This window comes from Lynx rufus, unplaced genomic scaffold (assembly GCF_022079265.1).
Source record: "Lynx rufus isolate CCGP_SWC_20201006 ecotype Redwood Valley unplaced genomic scaffold, mLynRuf1.p SCAF_2, whole genome shotgun sequence".
Lineage (NCBI taxonomy): Eukaryota > Metazoa > Chordata > Mammalia > Carnivora > Felidae > Lynx > Lynx rufus.
Window position 1 is genome coordinate 189310893 of NW_025814834.1, and position 25174 is coordinate 189336066.

Here is a 25174-nt window from a genome sequence, read left to right on the forward strand (position 1 = left end):
TTATAGTTCTGACTTCTGGTCTTCTTCTACGATGCAATGTGTCTCTTTAAGAAAAGGCACATTTACATATCCAGCTTTAGAATTCTGTGAACATGAAAGAGACTTGGAGGACTTGGGGTTTGGCATTGCTTCTTCTGACTTATTTTCTTCAATCCCTTGAAGACTTCCATCTGACTCTACCAAACCTGTTCCTGAAAAACTAAGAATGGCCACATGTGAGAACTTGGTGAAAACAGGATGTCCTGGTAGCACTTTGGGGGTATGGGGATAAGGCATCAATAGGATTTCAGTTTTTACAGCTGTCAAGCACAAAGGAAACCAAATAACATTTAGCGTAAACTTATGTTTATGATTACTTTCTACCTTAAGTCAAGATTCTGTCAGGTGTAGGAGTGAAAAAGTGGAAAGAGAAAAGGAATTGGAAAAGGATTCAAATACTAAATATAAAAGAAAATTACCCCCAAATGCTATGTTTCTTCAAGACAACAAGCAACTCAGGATGAGTTAGGCAGACATGAGTCTCAAGCATGCAGTTGATTGTCTTGGCTTTACTAACCTGGAGTTTGGAAGGGGCAAGATTTTATAAAATACTTCAAATTCAGGGATGTTACTAATTTTTGTCTCCTAAAAGAAAAGAAAGGATGAATATTTAAAATTATAATAATAAGCCATTGGCCATACTATCCTAAAACTTATACTTTATATACATTTTTGGTTAAAGATTTAATCCCCTCACTACATACCTGTTAGGATGGCTATCATAAAAAAGACAAGAGAAAACAAATGCTGGTGAGGTGGTGGAGAAAAGGATAGTTGTGCATAGTTGGCAGGCATGTACATTGGTGCAGCCACTATGGAAAACAGTATGGGGTTTCCTCAAAAAATTAAAAATAGAAATACCATATGATCCAGCAATTCTACTTCTGGATAGCTGGAGAAAATGAAATCACTGTCTGAAGATATCTTCACCCTCCCCAGGTTTGTAGCAGCGTTATTTACAACACCATGGACAGATAAATGGGTAAAGCAAATGTGACACACACACACACACACACACACACACGGAATGTTATTCAACCATGAAAAAAGAAGGAAATCTTGCCAATTGCAACGACATGGATGGACCTTGAGAGCATTATGCTAAGTAAAATAAGTTAATTAGAGAAAGACAAATACTTCATGATCTTACATATATGTACAATCTAAAAAAAACCCAAAAACCAAATTCCTAGAAGCAGAGATCAGATTTGTGGTTGCCAGAGGTGGGGGTGTAGTGGTTGGAGGAATTAGGTGAAGATGGTCAAAATGTACAAACTTCCAGTTATAAGATCAATTCTGGGGATGTAATGTACAACATGAAGACTATAGTCAACAATAGTGTACTGTATATTTGAAAGTTGCTGAGAGAGTAGATCTTATAAAAGTTCTCATCACAAGGGAAAAAAACTATGTGAGGTGATAGATGTTAACTAATCTTAATTCGATAATCATTTTGCATTGTATACATATATCAAATCATTATGCCAGATACTTTTATACAATGAATGTTATATGTCAATTACATCTCGAAAAAACTGAAGAAAATGTAATCCCTAAATACCTGAAGAATATTTGGCAATTATAAATCTTACACTTTTGTATTAGCGCTTTCATTGTAAGCCAGCTTTTTATATCTATTTTTATACATGAATTACTTTATATTGGCTGATATAATCAGTCCATTCTACTTTCAGGTAAGTTTTTATTTAATACTCTGGCAAACATTTTATGTCCCTTTAAATCATGGATAAAAAGTATCTATGTTTTGGTAACTCCTATGACTTTAAAAACCAAATACCCTTGGGGCGTCTGGGTGGCTTGGTCGGTTGGGCATCCGACTTCGGCTCAGGTCATGATCTCACAGCTCGTGAGTTCGAGCCCCGTGTCGGGCTCTGTTCTGACAGCTCAGAGCCTGGAGCCTGCTTCGGATTCTGTGTCTCCCTCTCTCTCTGCCCCTAACCCACTCGTATTCTGTCTCTGTCTCTCTCAAAAATAAATAAACATTAAAAAAAATTAAAAACAAACAAACCAAATACCCTTTCTCACAGAAACCAATCAACACAGACCAAATTTTACATACAGTTATGGAGGCTTATTGATTCCCCTAAACTTGGACCTCTGTTTAACCTTTGATGTATGCCAACTAGTTCCTGTAAGAAATTCTTGGTTGTGTTGAAATAAATGAGAAGCTTTTATAAGGAGGAAAAAACTAGCATTCAGAGAAATTTATAATGCATTAGAAATTTTACTAGGGGCGCCTGGGTGGCTCAGTCAGTTAAGTGTCCAACTTCAGCTCAGGTCATGATCTCACAGTCTGTGAGTTCGAGCCCCGTGTAGGGCTCTGTGCTGACAGCTCAGAGCCTGGAGCCGGCTTTGGATTCTATGTCTCCCTCTCTCTCTGCCCCTCCCCTACTCATGCTCTGTCTCTCTCTGTCTCTCAAAAAAAAAAAAAAAGGGGCGCCTGGGTGGCGCAGTCGGTTAAGCGTCCGACTTCAGCCAGGTCACGATCTCGCAGTCCGGGAGTTCGAGCCCCGCGTCAGGCTCTGGGCTGATGGCTCAGAGCCTGGAGCCTGTTTCTGATTCTGTGTCTCCCTCTCTCTCTGCCCCTCCCCCGTTCATGCTCTGTCTCTCTCTGTCCCAAAAAAATGAATAAACGTTGAAAAAAAAAAATTAAAAAAAAAAAAAAAAAAAAAAAAAAAGAATAAATGTTAAAAAAAAAGAAAAGAAATTTTACTAGACTGAGAGGACCAGGCTTGAATTCTGGCTCTACTAATTAGACTCTGATATGTCTTGTCACGTCTCTGAGTTTTGTTTCCTACATCTAAAATGAGAGAATAACAATACCTAATCTTCCAGGGTTGTGAAAATTAACGTGAACATACCTAACAATGGGAGGAACTCAGTAAATATTCAATATATTTTGAAGCAAGTGAATGTATGTGTACTGGGAGAAAGAAGCTATATTTATTGAAGGCCATCTATTTGCCAACTATTACATTGGGTAATTTATGTACATTATTCTAATTATCCTACTTTATCCCCAGTTGCCATCTCTGAAATTCATTCATTCGTTCATTCTTACAATAGCTTTATGAAGATATAATTCACACACTATATAATTCACTCATTTAAAATACACAATTCAATTGTTTTTAGTATATTCACAGGGTTGTACAACCATGATTACAATCAATTTTAGAACATTTTCATCGCTCCCAATATAAACCTAATACCCTTTAACTATACCCCCTTATCCCTCAATGCCTCAGCCCTAGGCAACTACTCATCTACTTCTATGTTTATAGATTTGCCTATTCTGGTGACCAGCTGTTTTCATTTCACATAATATCTTTAAAGCTCATCTGTGTTATAAGATGGATCGATACGCCATTCCTTTTTATGGCTGAATGATATTCTGTTGTGTGGATATACCACATTTTATGTGTCCATTCATCAGTTGATGGACATTTGGCTTGTTTATACCTCTTGGCTATTATGAATAATGCTGCTATAAATATTCATATGCAGATTTTTATGTGGAACAGTCACCTTTGAGTGTCATTACTTCATTTCCCAGATGAGGGAACTAGAAGGTGAACAAGGTTTCCCTTTTTCACACAGCTAGTAAAATGCTGAGCTGGGATTTGGCACATAAGGTGCAATGAGAAAACCTATCAAGGGCACAAAGCCAGATTTTGGGAGGGGAGGATAAGATTTTGGGAGGGGAAGATTCAGAAAAAGCTCTATGGAAAAGAAGCTATTTAGGTTGCATTCTGAGAGACAGTTGGAACAAGCCAAGAGAAAATCTGAGGGAAGAAAGGCGTGGGAGAAGGCAGTGGAGGGAGAGGGATTTCCTGGAAGAGCCTGAAGCTGATGCCATAGAATTCAGGGACACAGACAATGTGGAGCCCAGAGTGGAGAGGGGAACCAACCAGGGATGAGATGCGATGAGATGGATAAGAATGACAGAGGCAAGGTCATGGAGGATACAAACACTGCATTGGAAAATTTGGGTTTTATTGTGAAGACTGTGGGAAGCCATTGCATCGTTTTGAGTCATATGCTCAGAGCGTATTTTGTAAATATACTTTGGCTATAGATTAATGGAACAGTAGGACTTCAAAACACAAAAGCCAGGAAGATGGAAGAAGGAAAGTAGGATGTGTCTTTCCAAGTAAGGGAAATACAAGATCCAGAGGGAGGAAACCTCAGAGCTTTGGGGGAAACCATAAATAGATTGGTTCATTTGATCAGGCTTGTTTGATGTCAGAAAGGTATTTCCTACGTGGCTTCAGTTCTCCTGGCTTAGACATCAACAACTCTGGAAGCCTTCCCTAAGTACCCCAGATAGGTTTAGATATCGCTCTTTCTGCTTTCACAGCATTCTGGGCCTACTGCTATTATAGAACTTGCCACAACGTATGGTAGTTGCCAGCTATCTGGCGTCACTCTCACTAGGGCTGAGTTCTGTGAGGGCAGACACTGTATCTCATACATCATCATATCTAGACCATATAGGGAACAGAATGAGGCCCATATTCTATATTGGATTATAATGCCTATATATGTCTAATAAATATTTGCTGAAGGAATGAATTTTGTCTTATAGACAAAGGAAGTCTCTGAAACTCTATGAGATGAAGTACTATGAAAGCAGGTAGTGCTTCATGAAGATTAGTCTAGAGGCATGGGCAGGACAGATTAGGAGGAAAGACTGCATTAAGTTGTTGCTGTAACTCAAGTGCTAAGTGCTTGGGATGCAGAGGGTAACATGATGGACATAGATCCTGCTCTCATGGAGTATATTTATAATCCAGAAGAGAAGAAAGATGGAATTACAATGCAGGAAGCAATATGGTCTCTCACAAGGCTAGGTCCCTAGTTACCCCAATACCCTTGAAAGGGAAACAGTAGACTTAGGGTATAATGAGATAGCAGCTAAGAACAAAGAACAAAGTACCGAAGAGAGTTGTTTTCAGTCCGTGCTCTTCTACTTCTTAGTTATGTGCCCTGGGCAATGATGTCACTTCACCTCTCTAGAGCTCAGTTTTCCTCAGCTGTGAAAATGGGAATCTATGTCGTAGATTAAATGAGATAATATACATAAAATGCTTAGTGCAATAACAGGCACATAGTAAGCACTCACCAAAGGTCAAGTTCTCACCACTTTAGCTTCTGAGGTATTGCAAGGAAGGAAGAGATCTAGGATATATCTGATCTCAGGATCTATATGCTGGTCTGTTTTTAGCATGATACTCAATTACCGAGAATCAAGAGATATGAGAAATGTCAGCAGTTGCTGTGTGACTCAGGCATATCATTTAACCTCGTTGAGTTTTCTCTCCCTCCTGTATAAAATGAGGGGGCTGAATTGGAAGATCCTTAAGATTCTAAATTTAAAAACAATTTTGGGGGGCGCCTGGGTGGCGCAGTTGGTTAAGCGTCCGACTTCAGCCAGGTCACGATCTCGCGGTCCGTGAGTTCGAGCCCCGCGTCGGGCTCTGGGCTGATGGCTCAGAGCCTGGGGCCTGTTTCCGATTCTGTGTCTCCCTCTCTCTCTGCCCCTCCCCCGTTCATGCTCTGTCTCTCTCTGTCCCAAAAATAAATAAACGTTGAAAAAAAAAATTAAAAAAAAAATAAATAAATAAAAACAATTTTGGGGTTGTTTAACAGATATGAAGATGCTATAAGTTGGTACTTTTGTCACATGTGAAACATTGAGCTCGACGTAGTGTAATCCTGACCCATGTCACATTTATTTTGTTTGAGGATACTATTGTGGATATCAAAGCTATTGTTCTAGTATATACTCCATTAAGGCTCCAACTCACCACCTATATAATACTATAGTGCTTATTCATGTATGTCTCTGCCCTTCTCTACTAGACTAAAGACCTCTGGAAACAGGGTCTATCTTCATATTCCTAGGACATAGCATAGTTCCTGGAATTGATGAATGTTTGTTGAATGAATAAGTAAAATAGTGAATGACTAGACAATTTTTTAAAAATATGTATTTATTTAAGTAATCTCTATACCCAACGTGGGGCTCAAACTCACGACCCTGAGATCAACAGCCACATGCCCTTCTGATTGAGCCAGCCAGGCACCCATGAATGACTAGACAGTTGAGCATAGTTGTAGCTCAAGCAAAGACATAAACTACTGGAAATTAAGCCATATAATCTGGCAGTTCTCCTTTTTTTAAAAAAAATAGTTTTTTTGGTCCTGTTTTATTTTAGAGAGAGAGAGAAACAGCGTGAGCAGGGGAGGGGGCAGAGGGGGAGAGAGAGAATCTTAAGCAAGCTCCACACTCAATGCAGTGCCTGACACGGGGCTCAATCCCACAACCCTGGGATCGTGACCTGAGCTGAAATCTGGAAGCACCTCTGGAAGTTCTGCTTTTGAAAACAAAATCTACAAGACAACTCATATAGCTTGGAAATAATCACCTTTCCTAGAGCAAACCAGATGTGGGTCTTATGCCCATAGCAATAGTACCCAACAGGCAGGAGCTACATAAAGTATCCTGGGATGAAACATCTAGGAAGTGATATAAGCCAGGGGAGAAAGAAAGCAGCCTCTCTCCTGGATTCAGAATGCAACTCTGCTCCTTGAAGTCCCTCTTGCTGACACATTCACCAGCTAGACTCTGGACCTTCTCTGAACTTATACTCTTTGCCACATCTGCCTGGACTTGGCCACTTGTCTGTTTGGATTTTTGTAACATAATTTCTCGGACTCTGACTCTCTTTCTTTCTCTGACTCTGATGTTCTCCTTAGGCTTGACTCCTTGCCAGACCAGACTAGCTTCATTTACCACTCGGAGTCTCAGATATGCTCATTTCTCAGACAGGGCTAAAACAATCCATGGCAAACAGGGTTGTTGAGAATGAGGCATATCTGTGAAAATATTTAATATTCATTCACTCTGAAATGTTTATGGAGCACCTGCCTATAGATACAATGACATACGAGATACAATCCTTGCCCTCAAGGGTCTCACTGCTAAGTGGATGAGATAGAGAAGCAAAATAGGCAATGATGATACAGTGTTAAGGAAGAAGCTATGAAGCATGCACAAATTGCTTTGGGATCACATAGGATGAGAGTATTTAATAAAAGCTGACCCAAAGAAGAGCAAAGCTGGCCAAGAGTAGTCTCGGGGTGTGCTGCCCTGGTGCAGCCCATGGGCCTCTTTGCCATAGTCCACCATGAGGCCAAGTACAGCCTACAGCTACAGGAAGATGAAGGGAAGAGAGAACACGATAGTCTTAGCAACCAGGCTTCATATGAAGGCCCTCATAGCAGCACCCAGCTTACCTCTTCTCTGCGAATCTGGATGCTCCTTATGATACTCTCTAAGAAGCCAACCTGGTGTTTGAGCCAGAGACTGGTTTCCTGCAAATGCTTATTTTCTTTGTCCAGGAGAAGTACTCTAAGAATGGGATAGATCAGAGGAATAACTAAAAATTTCTGTATTTTAACCAATTTATTACTTTCTAACTAATAATATAGTATTATTATAAATAATAATAATGCATAGTATTTATTAATTACCAAAAACTCAAAACTGTGTCCTCACTTCCCACTAGCTCTGGGTCTTAGCCCACTGCCCAGATTTTGGAACCAACTTTGGCAGAATAATTCCTACCATGTTCCAAGATGAAGTCGAAATTAATAAGCTTCTGGCCTATACCTAGTCATTAAATACAAATTGAGAACAGAGACATGCCGTATGCAACAGAGAAACTTAACAAAGGATACGATCCTATTCAGGGGTGGGACTGAAACAAGAGACTCTGCATCCCTTCAAATATTGTAGCTACACAGACTGCATCTGGTTCTGATCTCATACAGTCATCCTCTACTTTTGTAGTAGCAGCAGCAGCAACAGGAATAGTAATAGTAGCAGCAGTAGTAGTAGCAGTAGCACCAATAACAGTAGCAGTAGTAGTGGTAGTAGTAGCAGTAGCAGCAGTAGTGGTGGTAGTAGTGGTAGTAGCAGTAGTAGTAGTAATAGTAGTAACAGCTGCAGTAGTGGTAGCAGCAGCAGCAACCATTTACCAAGTACTTACCATGCGCTTAGGCACTATAACCTACCCACAGAGTAGACACTTAAAACTGTTCATATATTGGCTCATTTTTTTTTATTTTAAACTTTTTTATGTTTTTTTTTTAATTTATTTTTGAGAGAGAGAGAGAGAGAGAGAGAGAGAGAGAGAGAGAGAGTATGAGCAGGGGAAGGGCAGAAAGAGGGAGACACAGAATCAGAAGCAGGCTCCAGGCTCTGAGTTGTCAGCACAGAGCCCGAAGTGGGACTTGAAACCACGAACCATGAGATCATGACCTGAGCCGAAGTCAGACGCTTAACCAACTGAGCCACCTAGGCGCCCCTGTATTGGCTCATTTTATTCATCCTTACAACTCCATGAAATTGATGTTGTTATGGAGCCTATCTTACATATGAGGAAACTGAAGCTCAGAGAAAAGCAACATAAAACCAGAAAATCGGAGAGCTGAGATGCAATCCAGATCTTTCAGACTTCTAAGCCCGAGTTATAGAAGTTATATAAGCCCTGGTATAATCACTATACCAGGCTCATTTTCCAGGACCATGGTTTATTTGGGACACATGATCAAAACATAGTTTTGATCAGAGATTTTTTTTGTGTTTTGTGTTTGAGTTCTGGTTCTACCATTTGCTTGCTGTGTGACCCTTGACAAAAACCAAATCTGAGCCTCAGTTTTTCTCATCTGTAAAAGAAAGCAGCATTCTGTAGAAGAAACTTACTCTAAGGAAAACATACAAATCCAATCCAGATGGCCAGAGTGTGCCTTCAGGAGGACAATATGGAAATATCATTAATATTAAGGCACAGCTAACAAGTCAGTTGCATTGGGAATGTCAAAATCAATGATGTAGATTGTGAAGGGCCATGGATTATTTAGAGTACATAAAAGGGGAGACATAGATAGTAAAAGATAATCAGAGACTCTCCAGGTCTGCCCAGAGAAGCAGGTGCCCCCAACAGCAGAAAGGAGAGTTCCAATCTGCTGAACAGATCTCCCCACAGACTGTGGTGCTGTGGGCTCTAGGGCCAAGCTACTGGGGTTCACACACTGCTCTGTCAGTGACTAGGCTGTCTGAGTTCCTGAGCCTCTCTGGACCTTAGCTTTCTCACCCATGAAATAAGTCTAATCCCAGTGTCTCCCTCCTGGGATTAGTGTGAGGATTGGTGAGAGAGAGAGTTTAGAACAGTGCCAAGCACATAGTGAGTGCTTGAAAAATGTTAATCATTATAGTTTTGTTTTGTTTTGTTTTGTTTTGTTTTGTTTTGTTTTGTTTTGTTTTTGAGAGAGAGAGAGAGGGCACAAGTGAGCAAGGGGGCAGAGAGAGAGGTGGGGGGTGGAGGGAAGCGGGGCTTACCCAGGGCTTGTGTTTTACCCGAAGCAGGGCTCAAGTTCACCCAGTGTGGGACTCAAACTCATGAACTGTGAGATCATGCCCTGAGCCAAAGTCAGATGCTTAAGGACTAAGCCACCCCGGTGCCCTCATTACAGTTATTATTGGTGACACTATCTGTTAAGTTCAACCCACTCTCTTTGCCCTAATTCTGTGCTCCAAGAAAACTTTGATTATAATTGAAGTTTCCTATCGAGGAGAGAGGGCTTGGGCTGGCTAATATGTGAATTTATCTTTGCTGTGGATACTTCTCATTACAAGTTAATACATTGGGTATCCTATGGGTTTAATGAATTTAAGTCACTAGTATGAGCCTGTTCCTCTCTCGATCTCTCTTGATTCCATAGGTATCAAATGATACAAATGAGTGTTAAAACACAAAGTGACAGGCCAGAATAAGCATAGCTAGGCCCTCAGTCAGGCAATGCCTATGTGAGAGAGCCCATCTAAATGGCCAACCCGGGTGCCTGGGTGGCTCAGTCGGTTAAGCGTCCGACTTCGGCTCAGGTCATGATCTCGCGGTCCGTGAGTTCGAGCCCCGTGTCGGGCTCTGTGCTGACAGCTCAGAGCCTGGAGCCTGCCTCGGATTCTGTGTCTCCCTGTCTCTCTGACCCTCCCCCGTTCATGCTGTCTCTGTCTCAAAAATAAATAAACATTAAAAAAAAAAAATTTAAATGGCCAACCCGCCTCCTCCGTGATCTTTTTTCTCTTTAATTTCACAACTTTTGCATAAACTACTGGAAACAGCAGACAGCAGAGCAACAGTTATGAGATAGGCTGCAAACTCAAGGGATAGTCTCTGGAGCAATCTCTTTGTGGAGGGAGGAACACCTTTATAGAGTTCATTGGCTCCTCAGTCAGGACTGCACCTACTTGTTCTGGACTGAAGATGTTACCCCTTTATTGCTCTTGATTAATTCTTCTTTCTCTGTGAGTTTTTCCAGAAGGTTCCTTTTCTCTAGGAGCAGTATATCATTTTGAGCAATGATCTTGTCCTGGAATGCCTTCTCCTAGAGATAATAAAGCCCCTTGTTACCACAGCAGGAGAAAGAATTACAAAGTTGACAGCAAATTTCCCTTGTTGACTTTTCCTCTCCTGCCCCCTGGTCTGTTTTTCACCTGTTTGCTGACGTCAGCTAGAGAGTTCTTCTGTTTATTTCGGTTATTTTTTTGTCATGTATTTTTTTTGAGTAATTAATCATTCTTCTGGGTTAACATTTAAAAATATCTGAGACCTCAACTTCAATAAGTTCCCAAGCTTCTCATATTTATTCTAATACCATAGGTATCAAATCACTAACAAGTACAACTGAATTCCCTGAAGCTCCAGTTTGACATTTTTTCACATAATACATCTCCATCTGCATTGTGGTGATAGTCTTCTTAAAGCAAAGGCAAGAAGATGGACATTTAGTCCCCTCACTTGGCAACCAGTGTCAGGATCTCAGTTGGCTTGGCAAATCAAGCAGGTAAGCTGGCTACTGAGAATATCCGTATAGTGATCATGCGGAAGAGACTTCCATCCTAACACCATGTTTCATTTTCTACCAACAATTTTCCCTGAAAGCAACAGCTAGTGAAGCTATAGCTAAAGTGAGAAAGGAGGGTGTCTTGTGAAAACAATACTAAACTTCTTATACTGAAGGAGTCAGTAGATATTAATAAATGTCACTGTTGGGAAGGACTCTAGAAGCTCAAAAGTGTAGAATTGCCCTCCTCATGTCACTAATGACTGTCAGTGTTAAGTGCCCTCACCCTTCTGTGTTTGTTCCCACGTGCTGATGGCGGGAGTGAGTTGGGGTAGGAGAAGAATATTGAGCTGCTGGCAGGTGTGAATCATAGAGTTAAGAGGGGCAACTTTCTTTCTTACTTTTAAGAAAGACACTAATATAGATCATTCAGAAAAGACTCCATCTATTATTTAATAATTATAGGAAAGGATATTACATTATGTTCTGAAACAAACCATTCCAGGTTTTAAAGTCCTGCATCCAGGACCCTTCAATGTCTAACAGTAATCTTGCCTACTCTTATTTAAATACATTTTTGGTAAGGATTGAGAAGAAGCCATCCCACAGATAATACTCCACGGTTACAACTGGATTAGAAAGGAAACTGGAGGGAGAAGGCTACTGACACCCTGCCCTTTGGAAATACCCTATTTTTTTTTTTTTTTTTTTTTTTTTTTTTTTTTTTTTAGTCAGAAAATCAGGACACATTCTCTAATAAAAGGATAAAATATTTGGAGAACTCTGGTTTGGACGTTTACAATAGTCAGGAGACTCAGTTGGCTCACCCTATAAAGAGAAGGCTGAAGGAACAAAGCCCAAAAAAGTGGCACTACTTTCTGGACATTTGGTGCTTGGAAAGGGAGCCCAGCTTTTTTATGCTCATGGCTCTGATCCACAGACACTAAACAAAGTAAAGTCAGGACCTCCAGGTTTGTACCACTGTGGCATTAGAAGATCTCACATCAGTCTTCTCTAGGCTTACACACAAAAGAGAAGAAAGTAACATCTATGGAAAGTTGTATGTGTCAGGTACGGGCATTTCATATTTTAACTGCACAAAAAGCCTTGTGAGATGGGTACTAGCAATGCCATTTTACAGATGAGGAAAGGATACCCAGAGGCTTGTGCAAGGTCACAGAACTATTAAGTGGCAGGGCTAGATTTTGCATCCAAGTCTGTTTAAGGCCAGAGTCCACAGCCCCCCTTCAAGGGCAATGAGAAAAGGGGCAACTGCTCTTCCTTAGCCTCTGCTTACTTGCCTCCTCCAGTGTACTTCCTGGAGACCTGCCACTCTCTGGGTAGATATGTCAGGTTTCCAGGACTGCTGTAGCAAAGAACCACAAACTGGATGGCTTAAAACAAGAGGAACTGATTTTCTCACATTCCTGGAGGCCACACGTCTAAAATTGGGGTGTTGGGTGAGTTAGTTCCTTCTGGGGGCTCCACACCTCTCTCTCAGTTTCTGGTGTTGGCAAGCCCTCCCTGGTGCTCCCTGGTGGAGCTGCATCCATCATCCATCTTCCCCTGCACGTGTCTATGTGTGTCTGCTCTTCTCATAGGGCCATCAGACATACTGGATTTCGGGCCTTGATTTAGGGCCAACTCGAATCCACTATGACCTCATCTTAACAAATCCCACCTGCAAAGACCTTATTTACAAATCAGATCCCACTCTGAGGTTCTGGATAGACACGACTTTGTGGAGGACGTTATTTAACCCGGTACAGTCAGGGAGAAAGAGAAGACGCCTGCTGAAAGGAGGGGGGCTGTTTCTGTCATGTAAGACTAGAAGTGGAAGGCAGGCAGTACAAGAAAGTGATAATGCAGAATATTTCTGGTGGGCCCATGAGCCAGGATTGCTCCTTTCTTCTGCATACCTTTCCTAGTTGTGAATCTAACCTAGATCTGAGTCTTTGAAAGTTTGGCGATGTAGTGCCCAGATAAAAGGATACTGCAAAATCCAGCTTATTTTTCTCCCTCACTATAGTGTAGAGTATCAGGAGGATTTTTTTAATTAAGAATCCAACATTGGTGACCCATCTGTTATAATCCAAAAATGTCTCATGTGTGTAGTCTAGAATTCTTCACCATCCCATAACAGCCCGTGGAATGACTGAAATTGCATGAATTCTTCTGGAATCCTTGGCACGTGCATAGCTATGAGTATTTTAGGAGTGAGGACAGAGTTTTCAAAATTCTGAAATGGGCTGGGGAATCTCAAGAAGGGAAAGCATGACTGGCCTCGTCAGCCGCTCTCCATTTTGAATTTGTGTCGTTTGATGATCTCAAGACCATTCTGCAGTCAATACCGTGCCATCTGCCTCATTGTCTTCTCGCTTACCAGTAAGTCACAGGGGCAACGGGACAGGGATAAAGAAACCACGGATATTTAGAAAAAGGCTTGGAGACACCCCACAAGGATTGCTAAAGGAATAGGGGCCACATATTTTCACTGCCATTTAAGACCGACAGGAGTTCGAGGCATGATGAGGGCAACGTGGGGTAGGAATGAGTTACTGAGTGTGGTTCAGAAGGGTATGTCAGAGAAGACCAGACACTGCTCCTGAGTTGGAAGTGCGGGCTATTTTCAGCGTCTGATTCGGTTCAGCATCCCCACGAGTCCTACATCCTTTCTGGAAGGTCTTAAAGGATGACTCACATCAAAAGAAGGTGCAAAGAAGTGAAAACCTGGGCTGCAAAGGGGCCACCGGGTGGATTGCAGCCCAAGCGCACTCTCCCAAATGGGTTGAGCAGCGACAACTTGGGGAGCTCTTCGCTTCTGCCCACCTTTTCCACTTGGTGCTGCAGGATTCTGACTTCATTTTCCAAATGCTCAATTCTCTTTTCTCGCAGCTCTACTTCCTGAAGTAAAAGGTTCTTGACTCGGCCAAGCTTGACTTTGTGGTGGTGATGTTTCTCATTGAAGTCTCTGTAAAAGTAAATTTCTATTTATTTATTTGTTTGTTTGCTTATTTATTAGTTTATTCTTATTTTATTTTAGTTTATTTTTTGAGTTTGTTTCTTTGAGAGAGAGAGAGAGAGAGAGAGAGAGAGAGAGAGAGAGTGTGTGTGTGTGTGTGTGTGAACAGGGGAGGGGCAGAGAGACAGAAGATCCCAAGCTCCACAAACAGCACGAAGCCCAATACGGGGCTCGATCCCACAAACCATGAGATCATGATCTGAGCTGAAATCAAGAGTTGGACGCTCAACTGACTGAGCCAGCCAGGCGCCCCCAAAGTAAATTTAAATAGAGGCCCAGCTGAGCACTGTGGAAGTTTATGTTGCCTCCTCGTGTGTGTGCGCCTCTCTCGGGTGTCCTCTTTTTGCTCTGTCGAGGCCTGCCACCAGATGTGGATATTCGTCCTGCCTCACTCCTGCAGGACTTCTTGCCCCCAAGTAGGGGAATGGACCAAGGATAACCTCTTAAATAACACCAGCTTTAGTCATCCCCAACTCAGGAAACACTCCTTGACTTCTGACCCCTGACATCTAATTCTGAATCCTGCTCCATGGAGTCAGCTGTTAATTTAAGTTTCTAGTTCTTGGCTATACCTGTGGACAGTGATATAACCCACTTCAGTCTCTGATAACTGAGTCTGCTCTCGATCCTTGCCCCAAGTCTGAACTTCTGCAGGCCAGTTCTCTGTAGGTTTCTGCTCAAGACTCTAACTCTGATTCTGACATAAGTTGAACTTAACGCCAATAAGCACATGAAAAGACGTTCAACGTCATTAGGCATTAAGGAAACGCAAGTCAAAGCCACAACGAGATACTACTTCACACCCACTAGGATGGCTAAAATGAAAAAGAAAGATAATAGCAGGTGCTAGCAAAGATGTAGGGATATTGGAACTCTCAAACACTGCTGGTAGGAATGGCAGCCTCTTTGGAGAAAGCCTGGCTCAAATGGTTAAACATAGAGCCATATGACCCAGCAATTCCACTCCTAGGTATTTCTCCAAGAGAAGTGAAAACATATGTCCACACAAAAACCTGTATGTGAATATTCATACTAGCACCATTCACAATAGCCAAAAGGTAGAAACAACCCAAAGACCATCACCTGAAGAATGGATAAATAAAATATGGGATATCTGTACAATGGAACACGAATCTGCCTCAAAAAGTAATGAGGTACTGATCCATGTGACACTATGGATGAACCTTGAAAGCATTATGCTGAGTGAAAAGAGTCAGTCACAAACGACCACATATTATATTATTCCATTTATATGTAACGTCCAGAACAGGCAAATAGAGGATTTCTTGTCGCCCAGGGCTAGGGGTGGGGAGGGAAACTGAGGATGGCGGACAACAGCTAAAAGGCTTCTTTTGGGGGTGTGAAATGTTTTAAAATTGATTGTGGTGATGGATGTACAACTAAAAGCCATTCAATTGTACACTTTAAGTGGGTGAACTATACGGTGTATTAATTATATCAATAAACCTGTTGGGTTTTTTTTTAAAGAACAAAAATCTAAACGATCATTTCAAGCTACTATAACACCTAATCCGAGCAAACAAGAAAACAGATTAATACCTCAATGCCACCACTAGGCAAACCTCTTTGAGAATGGCTGTGCTTTCCAAGTAAGAACATTGTTATTCAGAAAGTGCTTCTTCTAATGAAAAATTGAGGAGAAGTTTTACTTTGAACCTATTAGGTCTGATAACACAAAATCACTCCACACCAGGGTTTCTTGACCTTTGCCCCATTGGCATCTTGTGCCAGATAAGTCTTTGTTGTGGAAGGCTATCCTGTGCTTTGTAGAATCCTTGGCCTCTACCCACTTGATGCCAGACGTACCAATGTCTCCAGACATTGCAAAATGTTCCCTTGCCCTGGGAGGCAAACCACTGCTCACTGAGAAGCACTGCTGTAGCTAACGTTCATAAACCAGGTTTTCTCAGCCTACAGCAGTGTTCCCCAAGCTGCGTTGTGACCAGCAACATCCGCATCGCCTGGGAACTTGTTCGAAGGTGCAAAGCCTCGGGCTCTCTCCCGGAACCGCAGAATAGTAAACTCTGGGAGTGGATCTGTGTTTTAGCAACGCTTCTGGGATTCTTTTTTTAAAAGTTTTTTTTTTTTCAACGTTTTTTATTTATTTTTGGGACAGAGAGAGACAGAGCATGAACGGGGGAGGGGCAGAGAGAGAGGGAGACACAGAATCGGAAACAGGCTCCAGGCTCCGAGCCATCAGCCCAGAGCCATCAGCCCAGAGCCATCAGCCCAGAGCCATCAGCCCAGAGCCTGACGCGGGGCTCGAACTCACGGACAGCAAGATCGTGACCTGGCTGAAGTCGGATGCTTAACCGACTGCGCCACCCAGGCGCCCCCGCTTCTGGGATTCTAATGCAACCTAAAGCTTGAGAGAAAGCCCTGGGCATATTTGGGAGGGATCCCTCACCACTTCCACTTCATCATAAACAGACTACTTGTGGCAGGCTAAGTGTACCTAGAGCCTTTCTTCGCTCCTGCTGGCAAAACCCAGATTTCATTTAGGTGCCCACAGAGAGCTCTTGATCTCAAGAAAGGTGGGTGGGTCCCAGATGTGTGTGTGTGTGTGTGTGTGTGTGGCTACAGGGATGGACCTGTGACAAAGGTATGCTTGCTGGGCACTTCCAGGAACTTCAGAAACCAGCCCTCTCTGCGCTGGCTGGCCTCCTGCTGAGCTTGCACCACCTGCCCCTACAGTCACCACCTTGTAACCATGATGTGACAAGTCTAAAGACAAAGGTGCTGACCCACCAAGCATGGCAGAGCGAAAGGAAGGAAAGAGCCTGGGCCTTCACGACACTACTGAGCAGCTAAAGCTACCCCAACAATCACCTTCCTCCAGATTTCTTGTTATGTAAGAGAAAATTTTGGTCTAAATCGATGTCAAGTTTTTGGTTTCTTTCGTTTCACGTTATTTTTATTTGTGGTTAATTACATCCTGATAGCTTAAAAAACAAAAAAACACAACTACTCCAAACAAGAAGAAACTATTCTAATGGTCTCTGTAGCCCCGATTTCCCTGAATGCCTAGACATTTGGGTAATGCCTTTTTAACTGAAACAGAAAGTGTTTAAGGAATGAGGAATCCACTCTGGGTACTGTAGACACTTGAGGGCACAGTCATTCAGGCCTACGGTGCTGAGCAGTTTGCACATGTCAACTGTCTGATCTTACCTCTGATACTTAAACTGGGGGAAGCCCTGACGGAAGGGAACTACCAGCTAACTAAAAACCTGTGCTCCAGGCTTTTCACACACCTCATTTGATTTTATTTATTTATTTATTTATTTATTTATTTATTTATTTATTTATTTATTATTTCTTTATTTTTATTATTTTTTTTTTCTCATTTGATTTTAAAGCAAAGCTGTGCAGCTAATCTCCTTCTCTATGAATCAGGACGTGGAGGCTGGGCAGTAGAGTTTACTCAGTGGAACTGAGGTATCCAAACCCTTCACATTCCTTGACTAGCTCTCTAAGGCCTTGGAATATCCTGCTCGATAATAACATCTTTGTATACCTGTGGCCTTGGACCACACCAATATTTTATGTTAACAATATGATCGGGGCACCTGGGTGGATCAGTCGGTTGAGCATCTGACTGCGGCTTAGGTCATGATCTCGCGGTTCATGAGTTTGAGCCCCGCATCGGGCTCTATGCTGTCAGCACGGAGCCTGCTTAGGATCCTCTGTCCCCCTCTCTCTGTCTTTCCCCTGCTTGTGCTCTCTCAAGGATAAATAAACATTTCAAAAAAAAAAAAAACCCAATATGATTTATGGTGAGAGCATTTTTGTTCTCCTAGGGCCCTGGGCCATGCTGTGTCAGTTTGACCTTGGGGGTTTGGGAGTCTGGAGACTGAGTAATTAACGGTAATCACTGGGGCACTCCATGCCGATGAGACTGACCCCCGATAAAAATCTCTGGATGTCAAGGCTCAGGTGAGTTTCCCTGGTTGGGAAACCTTCATACGTGTTGTCACACATCATTGCTGGTAGGATTATGTACTGTCCGTTCTACTCCACTGGGAGAGGACAACAGGCTTGCATCCTGTCTCTCCTGGACTCTATCCTATGTGCCTTTCTCCTCTGCTGATTTTAATCTGTATTCTTTCACTGTAATATACCATAACCATGAGTATAACGGCTTTTCTGAGTTCTGTGAGTCCGAATGAATCACAAACCTAAGGGTGTCCTTGAGACTCCTGACCCAGAAGGAAGTTACTTGTACAAAGAAGAATCTGACCTTAGAGCCTGTGATCTCCCACTCTACCCTAATGCTATAATGCCAGCAAAGCCAAGCAAACCAGATGTTGCTGATTTCTCCAGTAAGAAATTTATTTTTTAATTTTTAAAAATGAAATTAAATTTCATTATTTTTTAAATTGAGGCATAATTGACATTATATTAGTTTTAGCTGTGTAACATAATGAGTTGATATTTGTGTATATTGCAAAACGATCACTACAGTCTAACATCTGTCACCATATATAGAAACTTTTCTTTTTGTGATGAGAGCTTTTAAGATTTACTCTCTTAGCAGCTTTCAAAGATGCAATACAATACTAACTCTGGTCACCATGCTATACATTACATCTCCACGATTTATTTGTTTTATAACAGAAAGTTTATATCTTCTGATCTACTAGAGAAAGCTTTCAGCATTTCACCATTGAATATTGTGTTAACTGTAGGCTTACATTTCAGGTCTTACATTCAAGTCTTTAATCCATTTTTTGAGTAAAATTTTGTGTATGGTATAAGAGAGTGGTCCAGCTTCATTCTTTGGCATGTAACCATCCAGTTTCCACAACGCTGTTTATTGAAGAGACTGTCTCTTCCCCACTGTATATTCTTTGCTTCCTTGTCATAAATTGACCAAATATGTGTGGGTTTGATATTTTGTTTTATACAAGTACTAGGAACCAGCTGGAGGGGAGGAGCAAAACAGACTTATCTAGATGCTAATTCTAATCAAACTGTGATGGAAGAGCTACTCCAAGAGAGTCGTACAGCCTTGTAAATTATGTCCTTTTTGTTTTTTTTTTTTAGTTCATTATTTTCGAAAAAGAGAGCAGGTGCAGGGGAGGGGCAGAGAGAGAGAGGGGGAGGGATCCACACTGTCAGTGTCGAGCTTAAAGCTCAAGCCCCAGGTCGGGCTCTGTGTTGTTAGCAGAGTTGGGGATTCTCTCTCTCTCTCTCTGATCCTCCCCTACTCTCTCTTTTTTCTCTCTCTCAAAATAAATAAACATTTAAAAAAAGAAATTTTTTTATTAAAAATTGTTTTTAATGTTTTATTTATTTTCGAAAGAGAGAGAGGGAAAGAGTACCAGCAGGGGTAGGGCAGAGGGAGAGGGAGATATAGAATCCAAAGCAGGCTCCAGGCTCCAAGCTGCCAGCACAGAGCCTGATGCCGGGCCTGAACTCATAAACTGTGAGACTATGACCTGAGCCGAAGTCAGACACCCACTGGAGCCACTCAGGCGCCCCAGAAATTAATTTATTTTTTAAAGTAAGATGATAAGCTATAGAAAATTTGGGAAGAAAACCCAACTCCCAATATGATTAGTATTAAAATAGTGGTTGTATTTCCTTCTAGTCTTTTTATAAGCATCTTTTCCTTAAATCTTACCTATATTAAAATTTTTATCTTATGCCCTTTTCATTTATTATATTGTAAGCATTTCCTCATGCTGCTGTCTCACCTTCAGGGCCCCCATCTTTTACAGTGGAATGAAGTTCCATTAAGTGAGTGGATTAGGGTTGACCTGACTATCTCCTACTGCCTGATACTCAGGCTTCTTCCTGTAGTGTTACGCATGGTTTGAAGAGTATGTTGACGCAGTACAGCTGGTGAGAGGCTGGAGCCTTCCCTCGCCATTGCTGACTGGCTGTTTGGCACACTTTCTGGTTTGGTCAGAAGCTCTGTTGGCCAACTTGCCTGAAGAGCACATGCATTTTCTAAGTTTATTTTTGGTTTTATTAACTACTAGATCTATGAGGCAGCACAATACTCATGTTTTAAAATTTAGGACAACTTTTTGTTTATGTTCGAGTAGAACCAGATGGACTTTTCCATTATTTTTCTTTCAAAAAGGCAAGGAATTTGTTCCTCTGGAAGAGTGGTTGGGAAAACATGGAAAAATTAGGCATGGTCCATAAAGGCCAGGACTGGGATCAGGGGAATGAAAACAAAAATGAACTTCGAGTTTTGACAGTTCCTTCCATTTTCTTTCCTAAATCTGTGTTTTTTAACACCGGATGGCACATCAGAATCACATGAGGAAGCTTTTATAAAAACAGTGATCCATCCCTAAGCCCTATCCCCACTGCTTCTGATCTAACTAAATCTATGCTGGTGCCCAGGCACATGCAGCTAGGGTCAGGATCCACTGTCCCAAAGGCAAGGGGAAAATAACATGGAAGAATCACCAGCCTCACAGCCGGCAAAAAATTTTAAGATAAAATGACAAATATTTATGACTATACGTGAGCATCAAAAATCATAGAATATGTTGAGCAAAAGAAGTTGGACACAAAAGATTACATGTGGTAAGAATCCCATCATTTTGGTGCCCTTACATGGGAGCTTTGAGTCTTTTCATCTGGACTCTGAGCCTTGGTGCAAACTTGATGAGTACCTTTTCTTTTCTTCCTTTACTCTCATTTCAGGGGCTTTTCAAGGAATGTGGTCGAATTGGAACACTTTCATGTCGATTGCTTAGGTTGCAATCCTCTAGCTGTGGCTACTCTATGGGGAGGAAAAAGCCTGCCTTTTGGCTGAAAGTTAGTACCCTGGCGGGAATGGTAATAAGACCCAGAAGCTTGATGCCCTCTCTTTATTCCTGTCCTTATACAAAGTTGTCTGTCTTGGGCACGGGACAGCCACCTAAGTCACCAGGATGGCCACCGATCCTAAGACTCCAGTGTGAGGTTTCCTCCTCATTGGTCTAATGTAATTCCCCTCCAAATCTCTGGACTAGCCGCCTCTGGCCAGGAGACCCCCACTAGGAGCCAGCCGAAACCAGTACTCAATTGAATTAAAACTCAACTGGGGACCATTTCCCAGGGAAGTTGGCTGTAAAGCCTATATGTGTTGGAATGTCACTTAGATCATGATAGATTTCTATCTTTACTGTTTTCTGTCAACGTCTTCTACTAACTGCTACTTACATTACAAAATTGGCTAATTCCCCCTTGTAAAACTTTTCCAGTATTTTCCTTGGGTTAAAAATGGCGGTTTCTTCTCAGCCTTTTTGACAAGGCAAACTCAGTCCATACGTCAGCACACATCTGTAGTCTAGGATGCAATGGGGAAGCCAGGGGAGGGAGGGAGGGACCCTAGCATCCTTCCTTCAGGGGCCCTTAGTTGGCTGGTCAGTCAGTGATCATAGCTACTTTGTTCGAGGGATGCCTCAGGTCACTTTAACACCAGGAACCTCTGACACATCCTGCGTATGGGACGCCAACTGGGAGTGGGGAGTTGGGGCGGGGCGGGGGGTGGTGAGGTGGCGGATCTCCGTAGTAATGGACCTTCTCTACTTCTCTCTCTAGGAAGGAGGAACATGGGAGCTCCTCTTCAGTTCTCAGGGATCCTCCCTTGAGATGCCTTTTCAATCCAGTGGAGACAATTTGCATTGCAAAATTTAGGAAAGGACTGATCTCCCGTAACACTGCATGGCCTTACTAGGATCTAGCCATTAGATCTCTTCTGCAGGAAATCTGGCAAATGGATAGAGGTACTCTAGGTCCAGGCATTCACGGCTCTAAATCAGGACCCAGACGAAAAGTCCTCTTACAGAATGTATTTGCCTAAATGTGTTTGGTTAGTAAACTCCCTCCTGACATACTGGATGTCTAAACAGGCCTCCTCCTGATAGAACTAAGTTGCTGGAGGAAACCCAGGCCATCCCTAATGAAGGGGACACTTGACTCTCTCTCTGTTCTGCTAATAGATGTGAGGGCCTCTCCTTCATTCATTTCCTGGGTTAATGGCTATAATTGGAACTAACTGTGGTTAGTCTACCTAGGGACGGGGACTTTAAGGAATATTCCCAAGCAGCTGCCGAAACTCCATTTGTTTCAGGGAAACAAATGTCTGCTTTCTCCTACCTGACATGGACTCCATATTTCCACTTTGGAAACAAAACAAAACAAAACAAAAAACCTGGTGCCTGCTCATCTGTCCAAGTGGACAGGCTTTAGGACCAAGTAGACCTCTCTCTCTCTCTCTCTCTCTCTCTCTGCCCTCTGGAATTTTATCTGCCTTCAGGCCTCTGGGTAGAACCTCACCTCTTCAGCCTTCCCCTCCCCCTCCTCCTATTTCTGCACCACCTTGGGTGCAGCCTGCACAACTGGTTCCTATACCATCATTGGTGCCTCAGGCACCATTGGCTCCTCCTCCCACCCTCTAAGTCAAGGAGTAAAGGACACCCCCTTGGACTCCCCACTTCATATTCCCCGCTGATGTTCCAGGTAAAAACTAAAGACGGGGAACAAATTGATTGACTTTTAAGTGGATGCAGGGGTAACATTTTTGGTAGTTAAACTAATTTAAGTTTGCTGGTTTGAGATAAACCTGTTTATCAGCATTAAATATAAAACTTTTTTTTTTATTCTATCTGGGTTTGCTGAAGGTCAAATAAGCTCAGGTTACCTCTGCAATTTGTTAGCAAAAAGATGACTTAAAATAATGGCTAATTTTGTCTGTCTTGAAGTTTTCAGCAGTAATTGTTAAGACAGCTTTCAAAGTCTTTGGTAACCTGAAACATTAAAGTTTCGATTGTATAATGAACGGGATAGAATTCATTGGACATCTAGGTCTTTTCCAAATAGAATGGAATGCTAAAACATTAATTAGGTTTGCACTTTGACTTCTTATTGCAGAGAAACTAAGGCTATTTGGGTCTGTCGGCAAACATGCTTGTGCTTAAGTGGTTCATAAATTTGCCATCTTAAGAATTCTGGTAACAGTTCACAATCGGTTACTACTAAGTTTTCACTGGAAACTAAGGTTTCTAAGAGTTAAAATTCTGCTGAATGTAGTTTATACTAATGGAAATAAGGGAAACAACTCGGTATGTAAAAATGTAGGAAATGTGTAAGAAGAATATAAGGAATGGAAATACATTTTTGTGGAAGGTAAAAGAAAGTAATTTTGTCCTAAATGAGAAGGGCTGTTTGGAGAGAAATGGTTTGGAACAAAATCTGATGGCAAAGGAAAGTTGTAGAAGGTTCGTGAAGGAAAATCTCTGGAAAGGAATTTCATGTGTGGTTAGGATGCACAAAGGTTGCAACGAATGGATTTTAAAAGTACACTGGTATAAGGTTAAAATTCTGCTTTTCTCTCTGCTAAAAACACAAAAGTTTTCTTGGATTGTTGATCTGCTCTTGATAAAAAAATAATATGCAAAATTTTTCTCTCTGGTCTGCCGGAGAAAACCAAAGCTTTGGGTTTCCTCTTTATCAAGTCTTTGATTACTTCAAGTTAAAACTTCTCAATGTGAAAGGAGCTAAGTTCTGCTAACAACTATATAACCTTATATATTTGCCTTTGGAATCTCTCAGTGCCACCTTGGTTAAATGAATAAATAAAATTTGTAATGAGCAGTAATCCTGTTTAGGTTGTGCTCTGTAACTTTCTAAGGTTTTAACAAACTTCCCAAGATTTAAATTGTAAATGAAGTCTTTTTGACCAGTTAGGCCTTTTTTTGGTATGTGAAGTTACTTGGAAGACACTGTCATTCATGGTAAACCTTAGGTTGTGTTGCACGGGTAAGTGCATGGGTAAATGCATGGGTAAATGCTCCAATATGAATGCAAATCCTGATGTTTTAATATGTTTTGGTAATAAGGTCGGCACTTGGCTATGCCGATTATTGAAGTGTTATGTGTCACAAAAATAACCGAATTTCCTTGTCAATTGCATCTTTTTTTTAATTAAAAAAAATTTTTTTTAATGTTTATTTATTTTTTTGAGACAGAGAGAGACAGAGCATGAATGGGGAAGGGTCAGAGAGAGAGGGAGACACAGAATCCGAAACAGGCTCCGGGCTCGAACTCAGAGATGGCGAGATCATGACCCGAGCTGAAGTCGGACGTTCAACCAACTGAGCCACCCAGGCGCCCCTGTCAATTGCATCTTAATGAACTCTCATATTAGATTGTTACCAATGTCCGTTTCTGAGATTTTGTCATTTATAGTTATTTGTTCTGGAAGCATATAAGAAAACATGTTTCATCTTCAAGGAGACTTATACAAAGAACTTTTAGGACACATACAGGCATTTGACATCTTTAAGATTAATATTAAGATGGGTAAGAATTTTCAGAACTAAAAAGTTGCATTGAAACAGAACAAGAATTAGTAACATGGGACTAAATGAACTGAAAAAGATGGTTATCGTTTTGCAGCTCTTGTTTTGAAGTATTGCTGGTTCTCTAACATTTGCTCTTCAAGATTAAGGAAACTTTCTCAAGATATCTGTGCTATACAGAAATGTCATAAAGTATTTATTTGTGTACAAAGTATTTAACTTTTCTCTCTACCTAAACCCTCTCAAATTCAAAAGTTCTCAGTGAGCATTCTTTCTTCCATGGCCATCATACTTGTTTGCCTAAGTGTGGTAGAGCCCCTCCCTAAGGAATGTGGTGAAAACCTCAAGACAAGAGAAGGCAACCTGGCTATGTGCACGTGCACAACATTCCTCACGACTCTGTAACATAGACCGCCCATTCAGACTGTAGGTTACCATATGCGGGAGACAAAGGAGCAAAAATTGTACAAAAGGCGACCCTCTCCTGCCCCCCATGGTGCTTAGGGCTCAGCCTTTTGGGTCTTAGCCCGCTGAGCCTGTGCTGGCACAAATAAAACTGCTTCCTGTAAAGAAAAGCCTTGGTGTCCCATCTCCATGTGTATGTCTCACTGCTACATAAGTTCAATGAGAATCTGTTCTCCTTGGAACCGGACACCATTGGAAATATTGGTAATTTTACCAAGGCTTTAACTGGAATGTCATATTTGAGAGACATGCATAGACTCAGTTATGACCATACAGTTAAAAGGAACTAAGGTTGACTTTATGACACATGGAGCCATAAAGCTCCTTGGCTAAGTTCCCAGCAGCCTAACCAGGTGAGTAAAGAATGTCACTTCCTGGCAGG

At 41.7% G+C, this 25174-nt stretch overlaps 1 protein-coding gene across 1 annotated transcript in view; it reads right to left on the reverse strand.

Annotated features, from left to right (window-relative positions):
- The window catches only part of CCDC30 (coiled-coil domain containing 30), a 110987-nt gene continuing 85813 nt past the window's right edge, over window positions 1-25174 (reverse strand). Inside the window, exons 14-18 of the mRNA XM_047082363.1 lie at window positions 13804-13945; window positions 10379-10515; window positions 7363-7477; window positions 557-624; window positions 1-199 (exon numbers count right to left, since the gene is read on the reverse strand). Of these exons, the coding sequence (XP_046938319.1) occupies window positions 1-199; window positions 557-624; window positions 7363-7477; window positions 10379-10515; window positions 13804-13945 (661 nt within the window). The remainder of the gene's footprint in view (window positions 200-556; window positions 625-7362; window positions 7478-10378; window positions 10516-13803; window positions 13946-25174) is intronic.